The following is a 22,512-nucleotide window of genomic DNA, read 5'->3' as shown; positions in this document are numbered from 1 at the left end:
TTTTTCTAAATTGAGGAACACATCACATTTGATTGCTGCAAAGAGTCAGCCTAAGAAGAACTCTCTTCTTGCTGTGCACACATTTCGTTTTCATTTTTAACATAACAGGTGTCAGCTTTTTAAAAGTCCTGCCCACACTGCTTTGCAGGAACATATGAAGTATCTTTTAACATCAACATGAACTTGAATGCAACTGTGGCTGTAGATGCTGATTTCTGAAAATACATTAGTACTGCCTCTAGCTGTATTTGAATCACCAAGAAGAAATCTGAATGTGGTAGAAGACTGCCAGATACAAACTCTGAATTACTACGGGTATTGTTACTAGGGAGGTAACGTACAGTTTACTTGATGAGTAGCTCGCTCTCTCTCAACTTTAATTCTGTAAAAAAAAGTTAGGCCTGGGTTTATACAATCCTCTACTGTTCTTTTAAGAACAAAGAGGAGACGTTATCTTGATGAAACATTCCAGTCCCGAGGGATTCATTCTTTCTTACATAATGTCACATATTTGTAAGTCGCTTGGGTCAGGTCAGAGTATCCATATCTCTCAGAGGATCAGGGTCAAACAGCTATAGTCTATGGCTGCCTGTAAAGACCAGTGATGAATGAGGCAATGAACCTTAAGCCTTTGCTGGCTACCCTAGGATTGTTTATTATTCTGATGTTTAAAGAAAACCATCCGAACACATTTTCTTGAAGGAAACATTTATTTAGAATCTTTATTGGTCAAGCAGTTTCAAACAAATCTAGAACAGGTTTTCACATTTGAGCCTTTAGTGCAAAGCCATTTTGTCATGCGTGAAAGAAATGCTTATCCAGTAAAGCTCTCCCCTGACGCATTTCAGTATCAGGATGATCAGGCGGAAGACTTAATGTGACAGAAATCTGCTCAGAAATCTGCTTGAAAAAGGACATGATTTAAAGCTCATATGAATGTTTTTCATAACATAAATGTGTTTAAATAACTTGTTATCTCAACTTCTTAATTTCAGAACCAAAACATCCCAAGAATCAACTATCCCTTTAAATAAAAAAAATCAATTTATACTCTTCTTAAAAGAACTCCAACAATGTAAAATAAATTCCAATTCCAGATATATATATATGTATGTACATTTATAACTTAGGTGCTCTTTCGCACTATATGCTTTTATTCATGCAACACTGACAGAGGACTGGACGTGAGGTCCTACAGAGGCCTCTCTGAGAAAGCAGTGTAGCTCCTCGCTCTGGAGAAGAACAAGGGGGTGTACATCTTGTCAATCTCAAAAGCAGTGACTGCAGTCTCACCGGTTGACCTGGAAAGAATGCACAAATTACTAGTTACCAGGAAGTTTCAACTCACTTAAAATCCTTGCATATTTCTGAGGGTGAGGGGTTATTTTATACTCTAGCCTTTTATAGTTTTTCTGTACATCTCAGTAAATTCTAAATAATGCAGGCACATTGCAGAAAATTTTTAAAATTTAGAAAAGCACAAAACAGTCACTCGTAATTCTATCTATTCTATCATTCAGATACAGCAATACAAAGCACTTTTTTTCAATGTTTCTTTGAAGCACCACAACCTCTCTGACAAGCTTTCCTACTGAGATCATACTCTATTAGTCACCCTCCTTGTTCCATTTAACATTATGACATATACATTTCCTAATATCACCAGAAGTCATTTTTAGTGGCTGCTTAGTATTTCACTGTCTGCTTGTACCACAATTTGCTTAATAATTCCCCTTCTGTTGGGAATTGTACATTGTTTTCGGTTCATGGCAACTAAAAATGTTGTGATGTTTTTGATTATGTCCTTTGGAGAGATTCCAAAGAGTAGAATTTCTTAGTCAAAAGCTATAGACATTTTAAAGCTCTTGTTAAAACTTAATCTTAGAAAGAATTAGAATCCTAGAATAGAATTTAATGATTTAATATTAGCATGATGAACAGCATAATTACAGATGGGATGGAGGGGAAGCAGACAACAAGTTATACTATAACAGTCTTTTACATTTTCTCCCCAAAGATGAGAAATAAATAGAAGCAGAAAACTCAAGTGCTTTTATGCATATTTTAAGAAAGTCAAGGTGATCATTAACAGTTACAAACATTGCCTTTTATAGTGTCCTTTTTTCTCCTAAAACTTGATGTTTTTCATTTCTTTGGTTCTACTTCTGAGTTTGGTTTCTCCTTAAAATAAATAAATAAATAAATAAATAAATAAATACATTCCACAGATTCCTGAAAGAAGCAAAAAGAAGATAAGGTAGAAAGAAAAAAAGCCTGCTTATTCTTAGTTGTCAGGGCCTTCCAAATGAGTGCACAAAGTTATCCACAAGCTAGAACTGTGTCTCCAAGCATTCAACAACATGGTCGAGGTTGTGAAGTAGGTTAATTGAACGTGATCTCAAAATCTGCCTCTCAGAATTTTGGATTCAACTGGAATGGGAAGCCTTCAGTCACACACCAATATTCTTTAAAATCCAACAACAGCTAACTTTAATATCCATACAAATTGATATTCCACCTTCTTAATTCCTTTTTTAATCTACTTATTTCTGTGCTGCTCTGTTCTTACACATACTCTTCGGTTCATTACTGGTTTCATACAGTTAAATCCTAACTCAAAGAAAGGTCAAGATGGCAGCACAGGAGGACACTGAGCTTGCCTCCTCCCGAGAACATATCAAATGTATACCTACAATTAGAGCAGTTCCTCCTGAGGGGCAACCGAGGGCCAACTGAACACAACAAGCAAGAGAGAGGGACTGCGCAGAGAAGGCTGGGGACCCACAAGAGCACTTGGGGGGCTGAGGGAACCATCTGGACCTGGGGGAATTGGTAAGTGTCACAGCGTGTGTACAGGGTCCCCTCTGCAGGCCGGAAGGGCTTTGCACAACATATTCAAAGTATGTAAAGGACCTCCGACCAAGCTTACCCTGCCCAGCAAGGCTATCATTTAGGATCGAAGGACAGATAAATAGCTCCCCAGACAAGAAAAAGCTGAAGGAAGTCATCACCACCAAACCAGTATAACAAGAAACGTTAAGTGGAGACTTCTTCAAGAAGAAAAAGAAAAAAAAAGAATAAAATGGCAATAACTTCATAGCCATCAATAATTACTTTAAAAGTAAATGGATTAAATGCTGCAATGAAAAGACAAGACACGTGGAGGCTGAATCAATAAGATAAGCAAAAAAGAGACAGAACTCACAGACACAGACAACAGTGCAGTGATGGTGGAAGGGGTAGGGACTGGAAGAGGGTATAGGAGGGATAAGTGGCAACAGAAAAAAGTAAAATAAAAAATGAATTATTGATAACAAAAAAAACCCAAAAAACCAAGACCCATATATATGCTGCCTATAAGAGACCCACTTCACATCAAAAGATACACAAAGGGATGGAAAAAGGATAATTTATGCAGATGGAAAAAAATAATTTATGCAAATGGAAATTAAAAAAGCTATAGTAACCATATTTATAACAGACAAGACAGACTTTAAAACAAAAGCTGTAACAAGAGACCAAGGAGGATTCAGCAATTCCATTTCCGGATATTTATCCGAAAAAACCTAAGACACTAATTTGAAAAGACCTGTGTATCCCTATGATCACCACAGCATTACAACAGCCATGATTCAGACACAACCTGAGTGTCCATCGATAGACATGTGGATGAAGATGATGAGTACATATATACTGGGTTGGCCAAAAAGTCCATTTTGTTTTTTCAATAAAATAAAAGACCCATTTTTCATTTTCACCAACAACTTTACTGACTTGGATATTTTGAGTGTGTCAGCTATCTCCCACTATTGGCTTCTAGTGGGTAGAGGCCAGGGTACTTCTAAACATCTTCCAATGCATAAGACAGCCCCACAGCAAAGAATTACTTGGCTAAAGTGTCAGTAGTACCAAGAATCTTTACAAAACATTTTTGACACATTCAATCAGTCACAGTACCTTCTCCATATACTGCACAAATCTTCTTTTGCATTTCAGTTGCATTTTTACCTTTCTTGAAATAATAAAGCATAATATGCCGAAAATATTGGGTATTTTCTTCTATCTTCAATATTAAAATGGCTGCAGAAAAATTTACCAATTTTGGTAAGTTTTTTTTAAATGCATGCTGATATGACAGCTGTCAGAATACAATTTAACAAAATTGTTTTGAATAAAGTTAAAAACAACTAAGTACTACTAGAGCCATTGTACAAAAAAACACTAAACGAACTGTTGGCCAACCCAATACAGCGGAATATTCCTCAGCCGTAAAGAGAATGATATCTTGCCATTTGTGACAACATGGATGGAACTAGAGAGTATTATGCTAAGTGAAGTCAGACAGAGAAAGATAAACACCATATAATTTCACTTATATGTAGAATCTAAAAAACAAACAAAAAAACAAAACAGAAATAAACTCATAGGTGCAGAGAACATTTTAATGGTTGCCAGAGGGGAGGGGGGTTGGGAGGATGGGTAGAAAAAGGGGAGGCATTAAAATGTATACATCACCCGCTACAAAAAGCCACGGGGGATGTGAAATGCAGCACAGGGAACGCAGTCAATAGCACCATGACAGCTGTGTTTGGTGTCAGACAGGTGTTAGACTTATTGGAGTAATCACTTTATAAGTTATAGAAATCTATAATCCTTATGTTACCTGAAACAATAATATTGTAAGTCAACTGTAATTTAAAAATTATTAAAAAATTAAAAAGTAAGTGTCTCAGGTTCAATTTCCAGTCAGGGTATATATATGCCTGGGTTGCAGGCCATGACTCCCAGCAATCGCACATTGATGTTCCTCTCTCTCTCTATCTCCCTCCCTTCCCTCTCTAAAAATAAATGAATAAAATCTTAAATAAATAAAAAAGTAAAATAGCAAGAAAAGAAAAAAGAAAATCTTGCCATTTGCAATAATGTGGATAGACCTGGAAGGTATAATGCTAAGTAAAATAAGTCAGACAGAGAAGGACAAATACCCTATGGTTTCACTTGAATGTGGAATCTAAAGGATATAAACATGCAAAACAGAAAGACAGGCACAGAGAACAGACTGATGACTGCTAGAGGGGAGGGAGACTGGGGGACAGGTGAAGAAGGTGAAGAGGAATATGATCAATAATGTTATTGTAAGTCTGCATGATGACAGATCACTGTCACTGTTTGCACTAGACTTAGTGTAGTGATCACACTGCACATAAATGTCAGATCACTGGATTGCATACCTGAAACTAATATTATATGGTATACCAAGCAGATATATAGGTCTCCACTACAAAATTCTTTCAAATTTCTGATTGTCTGAAAATACTGTTTTTGAAGAACATTCAAAGATATTAAGCATGACTATATAAAATAAAGTGTAAGAAAAAATAATCCTCATAGAACATGAGCTTTATATAGGAACCACCTAATAGATTTGGCTTTGGAATATAAGAAGTCTTCTTAGCAGACTTACTTTTCTAACTACAATTTTATTAAAATCAGCGCATAATCCCTGAGGATAAACCTAGTGGAAATAAAGTAAAAAAATGGTAAGACAAACATGGGAGAAGCAAAACGATCTGGTAAGTACACATTTATTCTGTAACCTTGGTATTTTTAATGCATTCACCTACTTGTACGTAATATGACAAGAATGATGTATCCAAATGAGTTTGTTGAACCTTTGGTGGCCACTGGAACACAGCTGTAACCCCACATGAAAACTCTGATCTGCTTCTTGCACAGGGACACGACGAAAATATCTGTATTTATAGTCAAGTGGCTTCTGTAAAAGAAAAGGTGCATGAGCTTTTCTGTAGAAAATATTTATAGGAATATATTATGCAAGAATAACATAATATCTGCATATAGTAGAGTTGTCTTGGATATCAAATAAGATTGTGTATAAGTGTCTTGAAAAATGTTAAGCAATCAGTGCTGGCTGGTGTGGCTCAGTGGATTGAGTACTGTCCTGTGAACCAAAAGTTCATTGGTTTAATTCCCAGTCAGGGCACACGCCCGGTTTGTGGGTCAGATCCCCAGTAGCAAAAGACAACCACACATGGATGTTTCTCTCCCTTTCTTCCTCCCTTCCCTTCTCTCTAAAAATAAATAAATAAAATCTTTAAACTAAAAAAAAAAGAAAAATGCTAAGCACTCCAAAAACATAAGGTTTTTCCCCTCATCATCATCATCTCAGTAAATCATCACAGTACCCTAATGTACTAAATATGATTGCATTATTGCTATTTAATGGCTGAAGAATGAAGACCCAGACAGGCCAAAGGAGTTACAAAGCAGTTTCAGATGGAAATTAAGACTTCTGTCTCCTTTCTTGAAGCCTAACATCTCCTCCTACTTGAAAACACTTGGGAATTTTTTTTTTTAAACACTTGGGAATTTTTAAACAGAGAAAGTGGTAAGTTGGTGACAGCTACAGAAAAAACAGAGTATAACTTATTTTTTGCAGTAACAGTAAATTAGTCAATGGAGAAATAGATGTGACTAGCTTCATTAGAATCATACTTCTGCAAACACTGCTGCTAAAAACACAAAAATATCAACACTATATATAGTTTTATTGTGTCATAGTCTGAAGAGAAAATGGCTTTTCTATGTGGGAGTTCCTAAATTCTAATTAGACAAAACCTAGAATGGAGCAACACAAACTTGCCAATTCTGACCTCAGGAAACTCATGGCCAAGGCCACAGTCACTGGAATTATCTCTGCCCCTCAGACTGTTTCCCCAGATTTCAAGGGTCTATGAGAGCCAAGCAGAGAAGCCAACAACAGATGGCCCAGGTGACAGGACTAAGACTCACAGAGAAACCCTATTGTGACACAATGCTAGAGAAGAGAGAGGGATTCAACACAAGGGGGACTTCTTTCAAATCCTATACTATTTTATAAAAGCAATAAATTCCTCACAACTGACTTCTTGGGGATACATTATGATTTTTAACCAGGGCTAAAAAAAATGCACTTGGAGAAAGGTTGTTTAAGAAAAAGCCCTCAATCTGTTAAGGTTTAAAACCCTCTAGAGTGTGATAATCCAGCAATATATTTGCTTGGCAATTTTTTTCTTTTGTAAGAATGGGAAGAAGAAAATTATCCCACATTAGCTTATTTCCAGTAGAAACTGAAATTCTCTATAAGAATATCCTTATGAAAGAATTACCTACTTGAGCTAATTTAGAAAGAAAATCCCACATGATTCAAAAGGAGAAGAGCCCAAAACACATATTCAGGTATCATTTTACTAGTTACTTTACAGGACATTCTGGCTTTACATTTTCACATGTGAAAACTAGGACCAGAAAAAGAAACCATTTGGAAAAAAAAACAAGTAAGCCAAGCCAATAAAAAATAACCACATTTTTTTTGAAAACCCTCCAGTTCTCTTTAGAGATATGCTATAGTCACCATACATTTTGTGTAATAGTATAAATAATGAAAGTTTATTTTTATCCTTTCTAATCAAGAAGGCTTGAATCAACAGGCTATTAAAATAAAAAGAAATCTGCTCATTGAACCTTGCATACTCACTTCTTCTTTTTTCTTAGTTATCACAGCAAATACTTTGGTCTGATTGTCTGTATCTTGTGACAAGCGATAATGACCCAATAGAACTGCATCAGTTCTAAAAATAAAAAAATACATTTTAAATCTATTAATTAGTTATGTGTACTTCAATAATCTAGGAAATAATGGATTATAATAATGCTTAAGCAACTTGCTTGAGGACTCAAGTAGAATGTGAGTAAACCTAGTGTCAAAGGCCCCATGGACCTACTGAAGTACACTGTCCAGTGGAGAGGTGTAGGAATTGTTATTTTTCACAAATTTCCACACAATGAATGCTTTTAAAATTATCCAACAGTAAGTTAAGAAAACACAGGATCATATTAACCTGCAAGTAACCATGTAAAATGTGAACGGGATAGAAAATTGTAGGAAAATTCTACCTAGCATTCCGAGTTCTTAAACGAGGAACGATGGACTGAGGCTCCTCAGGGGTTGTCAACATCATCACATGGCCATCAGGAAAGAATCTTATGTACCTGTGTAAAAAGAAGAATACCAAAACACACCACACACACATAAAACACAAAACACGTCCTTCTTTACTGGTACCTAAACCTAGGCATAGCTGTGGAAGCAAATTGGAAATACTGTGGGCCAAAGAGCCGGCAAAACATCATTAAAACGTGACTGACACCCTGGAAGGCCAGCACCACAGAACTGATGGCATTTTACTGCCCTCCTCAGAGGGAACCGTTGAACATTTAGTTTCATTCACTGAATAAAAAGTTAGATTACTCTGTTAAAGCTCTGTATGTTCTTTCCTAGAACATTAATTAATGTCAAACAAAGCGGGCTCTCATAATACACAGGAGGTAACATGCCTGCTCCTTTCTCACTGGCAGTATTATCTGATGAACAATGAGGCTGAGTAACAGCACAAGTCAGTGGAAAGGCAAATGAGTGCACCAAGGGCAAAAGACAAGGAAGAGATCTAAAATGTAAAATGGTTCTTTGATTTAGAGGCTAGGAGGAATTAAATTTGTAGTAACCCACTGGTTTTTAACTATGATTTCTGCTATAATATTGGATAAAGACACTGAGGGCCACTTTGTATAAATGCAAAAGCCACAAACAACAGATGTCCAATAACCAGTGAACAACTACTTGGAGAGAGAGAATTTTTCACTCACTCAGTTGTACCTGTAATATTCCACTTGGTGCCAGGCTCTATAGAAACCATCAAGAGACTGTTCCCCTTGACGAATATATGTGGTTTTACTGATATACACTCCTATTTAAAAAAAAACAAAACATTTTTAAAAAATTAAGAACATAATAAACTTTAAAGAATCTTAATTACAATCATATAGTATGTTTCTAGCCTTACTTTTATTTATTATAGTTTCCTTTAAATATGCTCATGGTACTTAGGTCTGTCACAGAAAACTAAGACTGAGTATTTAACAAAATCAGCATGATGAATCACTAGTTCTCCTGAGTTCTAGAGCGTCCAACTTACCATCAAACCGAACACGGGGCCTTTCCAGAAACATCTCCCTCCAGGATGTGTATGGAACAAGTTTAATGCAGCTCCTGCCCCAAACTTTCAAGCAGGCCAAACGCCATATTTCAGGGTCTCTAGGTAAGAGAATCACAATGTCAATATATATATAAAAGGCTAAGTCCCTATATGCAGACTTAAGAAACAGTCCTGCCATGAGCCACCTTCTATTCAGCAAGTATCTGTTTGGTGCCTGGCAGGCACCATCTTGGGCCATGGAGATAGACAGATGGATGAAGGCCCTGCTCTTTCACTGGTGGGAAAGCGACGAAAAATTAGAGAACAGAGAGGAAGTTTCAGGCAATGTGCTCACTGCAAAAAACAAACAAAGAAAGCACGGTAAACAGACAAAGATGTGGTGGGGGAGAAATGAAGACTATTTAGATGCAGTGGCTAAGGGAAGACTCTTTGGACAGGTGATGAGTAAGCGTATTCTGGGCAGAAACCATAGCAAGTTCAAGACCCTCAGGTGTGAGTGTGGCTGGTGTGCTCCTCAAGGAGCGAGAAGGGCTATATAGTTGCAGCAAAGTAAGCAAGATGAAGCATAGGCTATGTAATTTGAGGGGTAGTAAGGGGCTGGTGAGGTCTTGGTTTACTGGTGGGAGTGGCTGTTAAGTGAGACAGAGGCCACTGCAGAGTTTTCAGCATAACTTAGGCTTTTAAAAAGATGACTCTGGGAGAGGTCCAAGATAGTGGTGGTACAGGAGGATGTTACATTCACCCTCTCCCATAAGCAAACACAAATATACACCTATATCGTGAGCAATTACTGAGAGAAAACTGAGGGCTGAATGAACCCCCCCCTTTTTTTTTTTTAGAGAGAGAGAGAGGGGAAGGGAAAGAGAAAGAGAGGGAGAGAAACATCAATGTGTGGTTGCCTCTCATGTGTCCCCTATTGGGGACCTGGCCTGCAACCTATGCCCTGACTGGGAATAGAACCCACAGCCCTTTGCTTCACAGGCCTGTGCTCAATCCACTAAGCTACACCAGCCAGGGCTGAATGAATAGCTTTTGAACAACCACCAAGAGAAAGAGACAAATAGAGAAGACTGGGAAGCCACAAGGGCTGTCTGGGAACTGTGGCAACTGTCAGGGCTGGAGGAGCTGGTGAGCACCATTATTTATGTCCCCCTTCACTTTGATAGGGTGGGCAGGGGCTTTATTTGGATGCTTTGACCACCTGCAAGATCACCAGGAAGTGCGTTCCCAGTTACACTACCCAGAGTGTTTTGCCTCCAGACAAAGGAAGCTGGCAGTAACAATGGGACATAACATGCACCTGCTGGCCTCTCTGCAGGCAGCCACTCCAACCCTCAAGCCAGTACTCCCAGTGCTGTACATGGCTGACCACTCCCACCAGCCTTCTAAAAGAACCAGCAGTAAAGCCTACACTGAGATAACTACACAGGACCACTTTCTGTACAACAGATAAGAGACTATACAGAGCAGGCTGGGGAGCTGTGGGAGCTCTCTGGGCTGGAGTTGCTGGGAAGCATGATTGTTTATGTTCCCTTCTACCTCCATAGGGTGGGCGGGGGCTCCATCCAAGTGCTCTGGCCTATCAATAATTCATTGCAGCATGTTCCTAGGCATAGTACCCAAGCCCACTTTGCCCCTGAACAAGGGAACAAGCAGAAAGAACAGAACATTACTGCATGCACTTGGCCTCCCCAACCAGAGTCTCTCCAACTTGGTAGACCAGTGCCCTGGTCACCTTAGCACCTGCTTGGCTCTGACCAGTTTGCCAAAACCACCCAACACACAGAACCCATAAGAGGCCATTTCTACATAAGGCCATTTTTTCAAGATTGGGAAGAAATAGTTATAGTGTCTAATTCATATAAACAAACATGAAAAGTCAAACAAAATGACAAAAAAAATCCCCAGAACCTCTCAAATGAAGGAATGAGAAAATCCCCGAGAAAAAAGCCTCTAAGGAAACAGAGATAAGTAATTTGGCTAATAAAGAATTCAAAGAAATGGCCACAAGGATGCTCACCAAACCTGAGTGTGGAATAGAGGAACTTCAGGATCATTTTAACCAAGAGAAGATATAACAAAGAAACAGGCAGAGCTGAAGATTACAATAGCTGACACACACAAAAAACACATCAGAAGGAATCAACATAAAATTAACTAATACAGAAGAACAGATCAGTAACCAAGAAGACAAACTAGTGGAAATTTATAAATCGGAGCAGCAAAAAGAAAAAAATTTAAAAAGCAAGGATAACGTGAAGAACCTCCGGGACAACATCAAGTGCTCAAACAGTCCCATTATAAGGATCCCAGAAGGAGAAAAAGAAAGAAACGGAAACCTTATTTAAAGAAATAATGGCTGAGTCCCGCAAACCAAAAGGTCGCCAGTTCAAGTACAGGTCAGGGCGCATGTCTGGACTGCAGGCCAGTTCCTGGGTTAAGGGTGTGGGAAGCAACTGATCAAAGTTTCTTTCCCTCTTTTTCCCTCATTCTCCTCTCTTGAAAAATAAATAAATAAAATAAAAAACAAAACAAAACATGGCCCATTTATAAGCTGCCTATACGACATTCACTTCAAATTGAAAGACAAATACAGACTGACATTGAAGGGATAGAAAAAGATATTTCATGCAAATAAAATCAAAGAAATTTGGGATAGCAATACTCATATCAGACAAAATAAATCTTAAAACAAAAAATGTAAAAAAGAAGATAAATAAGGACATTACATAGTTATAAAGGAGTCAAGCCAAGAAGAGGATATAATGGTAAATATCTTCACACCAAACATAGGAGCACCTAAAGATACAAAGCAATTACTAACAGACTTAAAGGGAAAAATCCATAGTAATACAATAATAGTCAGGGATTTTAGTACTCCATTCACGTGAATGGATAAATCATCCAGACAGAAAATTCATAAGGAAATAATGGCCTTAAGTATCACATTAGAAAGACAGGCTTAATAGACATTTATAGAACATTTTATTCAAAAGTGGAAGAATACACATTTTTTTCAAGTGCCCATGAAACATTCTCAAGGATAGATCATAGTCCACAAAATAAGCCTCAAAGAACTCAAGATGACTGAAACCATATCAAGCTATTTTACTGACCACAATAGCAAGAAACTAGATACCAACTTCAGAGAGAAAACTGAAAAAAACATAAATATATGGAGGCTAAACAACATGTTACTAAACAACCAACAGATCAAAGAGGAAATAAAATATTATCTTGAAACAAATGAAAATGAAAATAAAACTTTTTCTAATTTATGGGATGCAGCAAAGGCAGTTCTAAATGGGCAGCTCATAATAGCTATGCAGGCCCACCTCAGGAAGTAAGAAAAATCCCAAATATACAACTTAAATCTACTCCCAAAGAAACTAGAAAAAGAACAACACAAAACCCCAAAGTAAACACAAGAAATAAATAGTTAAAATCAGAGCAGATATAAACAAAATAGAAATTTAAAAACCAATAGAAATGATCAATGAAACTAAGAGCTGGTTATTTCAAAAGTTAAACAATGCTGACCAACCTTTAGCCAAATTCCTCAAGATAAAAAGAGAAAGGCCAAATAAATAAAATCAGAAAGAAAAGAGAAGTTACAACCACTACCACAGAAATACAGAGTCTGCCCTGGCTGGTATGGCTCAGTGAACTGAGTGCTAGCTTGCAAACCAAAAGGTCACTGGCTGGATTCCCAGTCAGGGCACAAGCCTGGGTTACAGGCCAGGTCTCCAGTGGGTGGGTTGGGGGCGTGTGCAAGAGGCAACCATACACTGATGTTTCTCTCCTTCTCTGTCATAAAAATCTTAAAAGCAAAATACAGAAAAAAGAAATACAGGGTTCAGCACAAATAATGTTCCTTTTTTATTATAAAATCTTTCATTACAAAATCATAAGCATGTAATTCTGTACATACCAATATCACACTCAAGTAACCATGTGACATTTTAGGTGAAATGTTCAAATTAAAATGATAAATTATTACACCCATATTATTACCCTACCAACCACACTCAAGCAGGCCTTGCTTCTGCTGGACCCTGTACAAAGAATCATTAAAAAATATTACAAACAATTATATGCCAACAAATCTGACAATCTGGAAGAAATGAATAAAATTTCTACAAGTATATAACCTTCCAAGACTGAACCAAGAAGAAATACAAAATCTAAACAGACCAATTATCAGCAATGAAATTGAAGCAGTAACCATAAAAACTCCCAACAAATAAAAGTCCAGGACCAGACTGCTTCACAGTTGAATTCTACCAAACAGATGAAGAATTAATACATATCCTTTTTAAACTATCTCAAAAAATTGAAAAGGAAGGACTGCTTCCAAACTCATTCTACAACACTAACATTACCCTGATGCCAAAATCAGACAAAGACATTACAAAAAAAAAATTATAGATCAATATTCTTGATGAAAACAGATGTAAAAATTCTCAACGAAGTATTGGCAAACCTGATTCAACAACAGCTGTGGTTGGTGTGGCTCAGTGGAATGAGTGCCAGCCTGCAAACCAAAGGGTTGCCAGTTCAATTTCCACTCAGGACACATGCCTGGGTTGCAGGCCAGGTCCTGCAGCTGATAGATACAGAAATCAAGCTGCCAGTTGCCAAGGGGGAGGGGGCAGGAGGATAGGAAAAAAGAAGGAAAACAAAAGATCACTCTGGTGATTTATGGGGTATATGCTTCAGGCGCATAAGCCTGGAAGCAGAGATCACATAGAGTGCTTCTGCCATAATCCAGACTAGGTGTCATGGTGGCTGAACCAGTATTGGACTTTGGAGAAGCAGTAGAATGGTCAGACTGGAGAAACATTTTAAAGGTAGTGGCCACAAGACTTTGTTATGGGATTAGTACAAAATACAAAGTTTAAAGGTGTATTAAATGTTCACGTGATTCTTATACAACTCAAAATGCTTTTAGCTTCTATAATTTAAAATACTCAGTTTTAAAGATGTAAAAGCTATTTATATTGGAGCCAGACTGCAAAAAGAGATCCCCCACATTTTTCTTAATTCCTTCTTCATGTTTTGTTAATAATCAAAAGAAGTTAATGGAGCAATAGTGCTAGAGACCCAAATTTCAAAAGGTTGGTGGCAATCCACTAGATGTACTTGTTAAACAGAATAGTACACAGAACCACCAAAAACCAGTCTTCAAGCAATTCTCATGTTTTACCCAAAATACAAAGACTCCAAATGAAATTAGGTTATTTAAAAATAATGCATCTAAATTTTAAGAACTAAAGTTATAAAAAAAGTTCTAGATGTAAGGAATAAGTATATATATTTTTACATAAGATGCCCATGAAAAACTACCAGTTTCAAATGATGTTATACAAAATTATGATTATTCTTCACTCAGAATGATTTTAAAAGTATAGGATTACTTTTAATGGGCTAAAAGAAAATTCTAGTGCAATCCAAATTTAAATCATTATCAAATAATGGGTTTAGAGCTACTGTGAAAATAGCTTAGGTATTTTTTAGCATAATTCATTTTCCAAATCAGCTAAGTTAGCATGCAAACTACCCTATGGAAGTAATGTGTGTAACTGTATCTGTTCCACATATGACTCTATACCCTGGAAACCTATTGCATCATAGCAGCACAATTTACAACAGCCAAGTGCTGGAAGCAACCTAAGTGCCTATCAGTAAAAGAGTGGATCAAAAAACTATGGTACATTTACACAATGGAATATACTATGCAGCAGAAAGAAAGAAGGAGCTCCTACTCTTCACAACAGCATGGACAGATCTGGAGAGCATTATGCTAAGTGAGATAAGCCAGGAGGTGAAAGATAAATACCATATGATCTCACCTATAAGTGGAACCTAATCAACAAAACAAATAAATAAGCAAAATACATCCAGAGACACTAAAATAAAGAACAAACTGCCAGTAAGCAAAGGGGAGGTGAGAAGGGGATAATGGGGGGAAAAGAGGGAAGGGTGGTCAAGGAACATATATAAAGGACCCATGGACAAAGCCAATAGGGGGCGGGAGTAAAGGTGGGTGGAGCAGGGGTAACTGGTGGTAGGAAAATGGAGACAACTGTACTTGAACTATAATAATCAATCAATCAATCAATCAATCAATCAATCAATAAGATAAAGAGATGTGAAGGTAAATAGCAAAAGAATCAGCTAAGATCATTTCAAGTATTTCCTCTTAGGGAGTGGTTGCTTCCACCAGGTTTGTGGGGAGTGGTGGAAAGCAGGGGATTGCTGTTACATTTTGTTTAGTTTTTAGTATCAAACCCGGTTGAATTATGTAATTCTTTAAACTATGTGCAGCCATAACATTAATTAAAAATATAAAACTAAAAAATAAATAAATAAATAGTTCTACATGAGAAAAATAAAAAAGAAACCTATTTTTTAAATGCTAAATAGCTTGAGAAATTCACATATGTACAGCTTAGCAAAACTGTTCTTGAACAGCTTTTACCCAGAACACCAATCAAGTTCTTTTATCAAAATTGGCAAGAGATCCTAATACCTTTTTTCACCAGTCCCTGAGTTTTGTTTTGTTTTTTAAAACATAAGTACCTGGCACAGATATAGAATCCTCTGCACACCTGTGACAGCTGCTCTAATGATTTGAGGTCCAAATCGCTTGACACCACCCACCGGAAGATGTACATCAGGACCTCCATCGGCAGCACTGCAAAAGAAAACCTCCCTTTCAGTGACTCTCCTGACATTCTACGGTCATGTTGTCAGTACAGATACGTTTATGCACTCCTGCAAATTTATAAATCACATCTCCATTACTGCTCAGACGTAATGCGTGAATATACTAACTCCGAAGTAATAATGCTTCCTAACATCAAGACACAAATCTTTATTTTTTAAGTATGGAACAGATCTGAAGCTACTGTTTAAAGCATCCCCATTGCTCAGAAGATTATTTTACTACCAAGATGTGTTAAAATTAATGTTAGAAAAATAGTCTACTACGTTGGTATGTGTGTGATCCATACTGCATTTAACAGTAAAAAGTTATTTTTATTTTCTTGAAAATGTCCAATTGTCCTCTTCTGAAAAGTCCCATAGCTAATTAAACACTTAACATATGAAAAGAAAGACATTCATTTTTAAACATTCAGCCTGTATCTCAGGACTGCTGTCCAACTTGGCTGAAACACCTGATGCTCTTAGTAGTCCTCGTATTCCCCCAGCGTTCTTAGGACCGCCCCAACAACTCAGATAGTCACCCTCTTAGATCTTAAGTGAAAAAGTGTGGCATCCTTGAACAACTGCACTAAAAACTCTGATCTACTTCAGACTTTAAAAAGCTTGTAGGTAAACACAAACAATAATTATAGCTAGATCTCCAGTCATATTTTGAATGAGATAATCTGGCAAGTCATCTGACTTTTCAGTTTGAAAAACTAAAATCTATAGTAATGTCTTTCTTGTGGACTTACAATGAGCATAAATTCTCACCTGATATGTGAGTCTGACTGCTCTCAAGTTCAGGCTGACACAGTTTGAGCAGAGACTCCTGAACTGTGAGCTGCTGCTGGAAGTAGGACAACAGATCTGCCATCTTGCTATCATCATCATTATCCTCAATGCTGCAAAAAAGGAGGGAGGTGAATACACTAAGTGCCTCAGTCTACGAACAAAAAGCTTAGGAACTGATTTTTCACAGCATTTTCAAATCGTCATTAGAAAAAGTAATCTAAAAGCAACCTCTCACTACTTTTTTCTCTGATCTGATAAAAGTTTATCCTGCCTTGCAGGAGTACCATAACAAGTCTTTTGAAGAAAAAAGCTTCAGCAAATTTTAATTTCCACGCAGAAAGAATTAGAATTTGGGGATACAGATAGTGTGATTTAACTGTTTTATTGTAGACATTTCATGTGTTAATGAAAAAGATAATTTCAAATGATTTTAAAATCTGAGGTAAACATATTCTTTTCTTTTAAGATTTTATTTATTCATTTTTAGAGAGACAAAGGGAGGGAAAGAAACATCAATGTGTGGTTACCACTCAAGCATCCCCCACTGGGGACCTGGCCTGCAACCCAGGTATGTGCCCTGACTGGGAATCAGACCAATGACCCTTTGGTTCCCAGGCCAGCACTCAATCCACTGAGCCACACCAGCCAGGGCTGAAGTAAACATATTCCTTTAAGTGATTAATCCATCTAGTTGAATAAAAATCAAATATACAGATGTCATCTGAGGTACTTACCAAGGTTTTCTAACAGATGTGCCTTATCACCCTAACATTTAGAGAGGGAAATGTATAATTTAAAAAATCTCAGCAGGGTCCACAAATCATCTACCAATATAAACAAATGTGTAGTTTAGAGTTCTAGAAAAATATCCAGCTTACCATTTTTGCTGAAAGTAACCTTAAAAATGATCAGATACACATAAAGGTTTGGACAAGGTGAAGTTGGAAAACCAGAAAGAGCTTATTATGACACGACAAGGGCGAGTATGGTTGAGTATGGATGGATTCAAGGGCTACTTTACCAACACTGAACAAAAGGTAAAAAAAAAAAACAACAACAACCAACAAAGAGACTTTTAGGGCCTATTAGATCTGATAAAAAATTATGTACATCTTTAAAGAACTTTCATAGAATCTGAGTTTGTATAAAGAGATTGTACAGAAAAGAAATGCATCTTTAATATTTTAATACAAACTTTCTTAACAGCAGTTGCAGTTTATTTATTGGGTTCAAATGACTCTAACTAAATTTTAAAAGGCTTAGAAAAGGCCCAAATGATTCCTTTTTTAGTATGAACTAACTTACACTGTTAAATCTAATTGAGTGAACAATATTATTGGTCCAAACGTTTAAATAGGCAATTAATAGTGACTTCACTGGGATGTTTTTAATATGGCTTATCCAAAGCTTGTGTTAATAGTATAAGGAGTTAACAAATACTGGCAAAAAGCATAGTTACTCGTAAAGATAACTTCTTAATTATTTCATGGCAGCAATAATATAATAACAGGTCATAAAATATCTCATTACCAACCTTTTTCTAGGTGTTGTTCATTTTAAATCTCACATTCTCTCATGGGTACAAACTCCCTTCCCTTCTATTATCAGCAAATTGGGCTTTTGGGGATAAAAGGATTGAACCAAAACAATTTTATAACTGTTTTGCAAATAGCTTCAAAAGTACTGACTTAAAAATATATTCTCTTGATCTTTGTCATATAAAACCATCAATGCTACCTTTATGACTGATTCAGGAGCTGGGTCTATCCAATAAAAGGTGGCTTCTTGCCTTTTTAAAAATATTTTATTTATCCATTTTTAGAGAGGGGAGAAGTGAGGGAGAAAGAGAGGGAGAGAAATATTGATGGTTGCCTCTCATACACCTCACCAGGGAATCAAACCAGCCACCTTTTGCTTGGAGGGACGATCCCCAGCTAACTGAGCCACAATGGCCAGGGTGAAACATGCTTTCATTTATGAGTGCTTATGCCCTGCTCCTGTGCTTCTAAACCAATGGTATAGTCTTGATATTCTACCTACATACCTTACGAGAATAACAAACAAAGTCTTGTTATAATTCAGCCTTTTCCTAATAAATGAAAAGCTCATAAGTAAAAAGGTATAGTTTCAAACATATACAAGAGGAGAAAGACTAGTGTAATCAAAGCCTATGGACCCATCACCCAATTTCAAACATTATTAAGATTTTTCAATTTTGGCCTAATAACATTTTAAAGTTTTGACTTTAGGTTTCAGAAAGTTGAAATACACCCTTTAATTTACTCCTTTTAATAATCACTACTTTCTTTAAAAAATTCTTTCATCACTTTATTTCTGTTATGTCTGTTTAAAATGTACATTTCTATATTTTAATCTTAAAATTTCCCTAATTAATTTCTGTAACTTTATAAACAAGTCTGTACACTAAAGACTATATGACTTAACATAAAAGCACCATTTTATCATGTTAAGAGTAAACAGGGCAAAGACGCTTAATTTTAACAAACTCTATGTATTACTGTCTATCAAATTATATACGCACTAGCTGTTTCCAACGCCATCACCATCTGGAGACCGGGTATAAGTAATCTTGAACTCTATATCAGGTACAAGTTGCATAGCCCTACGATAAAACTTGATGGCTAAAAGAAGAAATAAAGCTAAATTAGCTATGACCACACATTTTTGTTATTTCCTTTGATTACCCTTAACTGTCATTTAATTGGGTAACTTGTTACAAACAGCCTTTTCTACATGCAACAGTAGTTCAGTGACAAACTTATTTACAAATCTTACTACTCAGAAATCACCTTTCTTTTTCCTAAAACTAACATGTTATAGAAACTTAAGATGCTGCATTTTACTTTTGGCTTTTAGTCCTTCCCGTCTTTTCCTCAGCCTGTTATGTATTGTCAGAAGTGATCTTATGTGAATGTCTTTCTTTTGGTTTTGAAAATGCAACTGCCATAGCCCCAATAAAAAAAATACTTTTAAGCAAATTTTTCCTTCTAAAATGCAAAGTTAAGGAAAATCAAATGCTTCCTAGTGGGTGGAATAAAGAGAACAGTTTTTTTGGATTCTTCAAATACAACTTTAGTTCAACTGCCTCTTATTTAGCTAAATAACCTGTAAAACCTGTTTGTTTTAAAATAGATCTCCCTTAGGTGCCTGGCTAGCTCAGTTGGTAGAGCATGAGACTCTTAATAAATCTCCTAGCCAGAGGGTTTAGAGTTATATTATTTATTAATGTCTTCCATGGAGATATACTAACAGAGCATGAGGCTGTAGAGGCGAACCTGATGAAGTCAATTCAATTCAATACATTCTGTCCTTTTTTTTTTTTTTTTACTCTGGGCAAAACACAGCATACTATGTGCAGATGGGAATCTTACAAACTAATGAAGACTATGGTGAGGTATTCATTGGACCCTTTTAACATCTCAAAGTAAATATATCACTAGAAGAACTTTGTGAATAATAGAATAATTCTGGAAAATGTTATTTTGGGGGCATATTCAAATGATCCAAGTGCAAGAATCTTTTCTATGCCCCAATTATTAGCTTTCCTATCACAAAATGGAAGCTCAATTACAAACCTAGTATGGTCAACAGCCCCATCACATTACTCACATGTTTCTATCAGCTTACTAAAAGAAACAAAGTTAAAGGGTGTTCCTTTACAGACAACTGTAAATTAGAACTTAGAAAACATATATTCCTCAATGCAACCTTAACATTCTCCTCTCCAGAAGTAATTCCACCTATAAAAGAAGCACACCCTATTTTTATATGTGATAGTATTTTTTAAGGCTTTAATAATGAAGAATAAATACTAAAAACCCAAATGTAAAAAAGAAGTCATTTTACTCATCCTATCAATATGATGTTTCCCAGCAATATTTTTTTTGGAAAGAGACAGGTTATATAGAAATACAATTTTTATTTTTGATATTTTAAAAACCAATTTCAAATATAGCGAGTCTGATGTTCCATACCAAATGTATTCTAGTAAAAACAAATCTCTCAGCAACAAAGAGTTGTTGCTCAGGAATGTCATGGCAGTATGATCCAGGGCCCTGAGTTTTTACCTTCATAAAGAGCTCCATTTTGTTCTTCTTCTACTGCTTTTAGGAAAAGTTCTCGAGCCTATAAAAATAAATAGTGAAAAAAATTTTTTTAATTGGCATTAAAAATGAGTATGAATAACAGAAGGATAGTTCTTTCAACAAGTAATGTTAATACAATTGGACATCTATAGGCAAAATAACAAACCTCGACCTAAACCTCACACCTTACATAAAAATTAACTTCAAAGTGAAACATGGACTTAAATGTAAAACTTTTTAAACTTTCAGGAAAAAAATGATACAAAAAACCTTGGGAGACCTAGCGATATGCAAATTCTTATACTTGACACCAAAAGTATAACCCATTAAAGTTGATAAGTTGGGCCCTGGCCAAGTGGTTCAGTTGGTTGGAGCACTGTCCCGCGCACCAAAAGAGAGTTGTGGGTCAGATCCACTGTCAGGGTACACACCTAGTTCCAAGTTCAATCCCTGGTTGGGGTGCAAGAGGCAACCGATCAATGTTTTTCTCTCACATCGCTATCTCTCTCCATTTCCCTCTCTCAAATGAATAAATACACTGTCAGCTGAGGTTAAAAAAAATAAGTTGATAAATTGGACCTCATCAATATCAAAAACTTGTTCTACAAAATGCCCTGTAAAGAAGATGCAAAGACAAACTATAAACTGAGATAAATTATTTATAAGCCACATGTTCAACAAAGGACTTGTATTTAGAATATTAAAAAAAAAAAACTCTCAAAACTCAACAGTGAAAACATAAGCAATTAATTAGAGAAGATAAACAAATATTTCACAGAGACGATATCAAGATGCAAACAGCACATGGAAAGATACTCAGTATCATTAGACAGTAAGGAAATATAAATTCAAATTACAATGAGGTTTTACTACAAACCTATCAGAATGGCTAAAATTAAAAAGCAATGACAACACTGAATGTTTACATGGATGCAGAGACCCTGGATCACTCGTACATGGCTGAAGGGAACATAAAATGGTCCAGTCTACACAAGAGTTTGGCAGTTTCTTTTAGCCAAAGATGCGCTTATCTAGCAGTTACACTTTTAGGCCAGAGAAATGAAAACTTATGTTTATGCAAAAACCCGCACATGGATAGTCACAGCAGCTCTGCACCTAACCGCCAAAAACTGGAAACAACCCAAATGTCCTTCAGCTGGTGACCAGCTAAATAAACTGGGTATGACCATACATGCAATACTACTGAGCAACAAAAAGGAACAACTATTGATACATGCAAGAACTTGAATGGCTCTCAAAGAAATTATGCCAATCTCAAAAGTGTATGATTCCATTTATATAATACTTTTTAATATTAAAATTATAGAAATGGAGCCCTGGCTGGTGTGGCTCTGTGGACTGAGCGTCAGCCTGGGAATCAAAGGGTTGCAGGTTCGATTCCCAGTCAGGACACATGCCTGGGCTGCAGACCAGGTCCCCAGTGCGGGGCATGTGAGAAGCAACCACACACTGATGTTTCTCTCCCTCTCTTTCTCCCTCCCTTCTAAAAATAAATAAATAAAAATATATTTTTAAAAGTTGTAGAAATGGAGAACAGATTAGCGGTTAGGAATGGCGGGGAAGGAGGAGAGAGTATAACTATAAAGGTATAGCAAGAGGGAGCCTTGTGGTAACAAAACAATTTTGTCTCTTGAGCAGCAGTTACATGAAGCTACACATTAATAAAACTGTGCAGAACTATTTTTATATATACACACAGAAAAGTGCTTATACATCTGGGAAATCTGAGTAAGCCCTGTGGATCGTGGCATCATCTATTCCTAGTACTCTAGCTATGTAAAACATCACCATGGAGGGGCAATGGGAGAGGGGTGCCGGATACTTCC

The 22,512-nt window shown here is 36.6% G+C and overlaps 1 protein-coding gene across 3 annotated transcripts in view; it reads right to left on the bottom strand.

The window, feature by feature from the left end:
* Positions 1 to 691: 691 nt before the first annotated feature.
* FBXO9 (F-box protein 9) overlaps positions 692 to 22,512 on the bottom strand; it is a 28,614-nt gene continuing 6,793 nt past the window's right edge. For all 3 annotated transcript variants that reach the window (XM_045844052.1, XM_045844051.1, XM_045844050.1), the window contains 10 exons: positions 20,648 to 20,705; positions 19,102 to 19,201; positions 16,539 to 16,669; positions 15,639 to 15,753; positions 9,036 to 9,154; positions 8,717 to 8,807; positions 7,957 to 8,052; positions 7,538 to 7,631; positions 5,625 to 5,776; positions 692 to 1,301 (listed from right to left, as the gene is read on the bottom strand). In XM_045844052.1, coding sequence (XP_045700008.1) covers positions 1,193 to 1,301; positions 5,625 to 5,776; positions 7,538 to 7,631; positions 7,957 to 8,052; positions 8,717 to 8,807; positions 9,036 to 9,154; positions 15,639 to 15,753; positions 16,539 to 16,669; positions 19,102 to 19,201; positions 20,648 to 20,705 — 1,065 coding nt within the window. In that variant the 3' untranslated portion in view covers positions 692 to 1,192. The remainder of the gene's footprint in view (positions 1,302 to 5,624; positions 5,777 to 7,537; positions 7,632 to 7,956; positions 8,053 to 8,716; positions 8,808 to 9,035; positions 9,155 to 15,638; positions 15,754 to 16,538; positions 16,670 to 19,101; positions 19,202 to 20,647; positions 20,706 to 22,512) is intronic.

The sequence above is a fragment of the Phyllostomus hastatus genome, unplaced genomic scaffold, assembly GCF_019186645.2.
Source record: "Phyllostomus hastatus isolate PE091 unplaced genomic scaffold, TTU_PhHast_1.1 phas_contig_40, whole genome shotgun sequence".
Taxonomy (NCBI): domain Eukaryota; kingdom Metazoa; phylum Chordata; class Mammalia; order Chiroptera; family Phyllostomidae; genus Phyllostomus; species Phyllostomus hastatus.
This window is presented reverse-complemented; position numbering and strand designations above follow the sequence as displayed.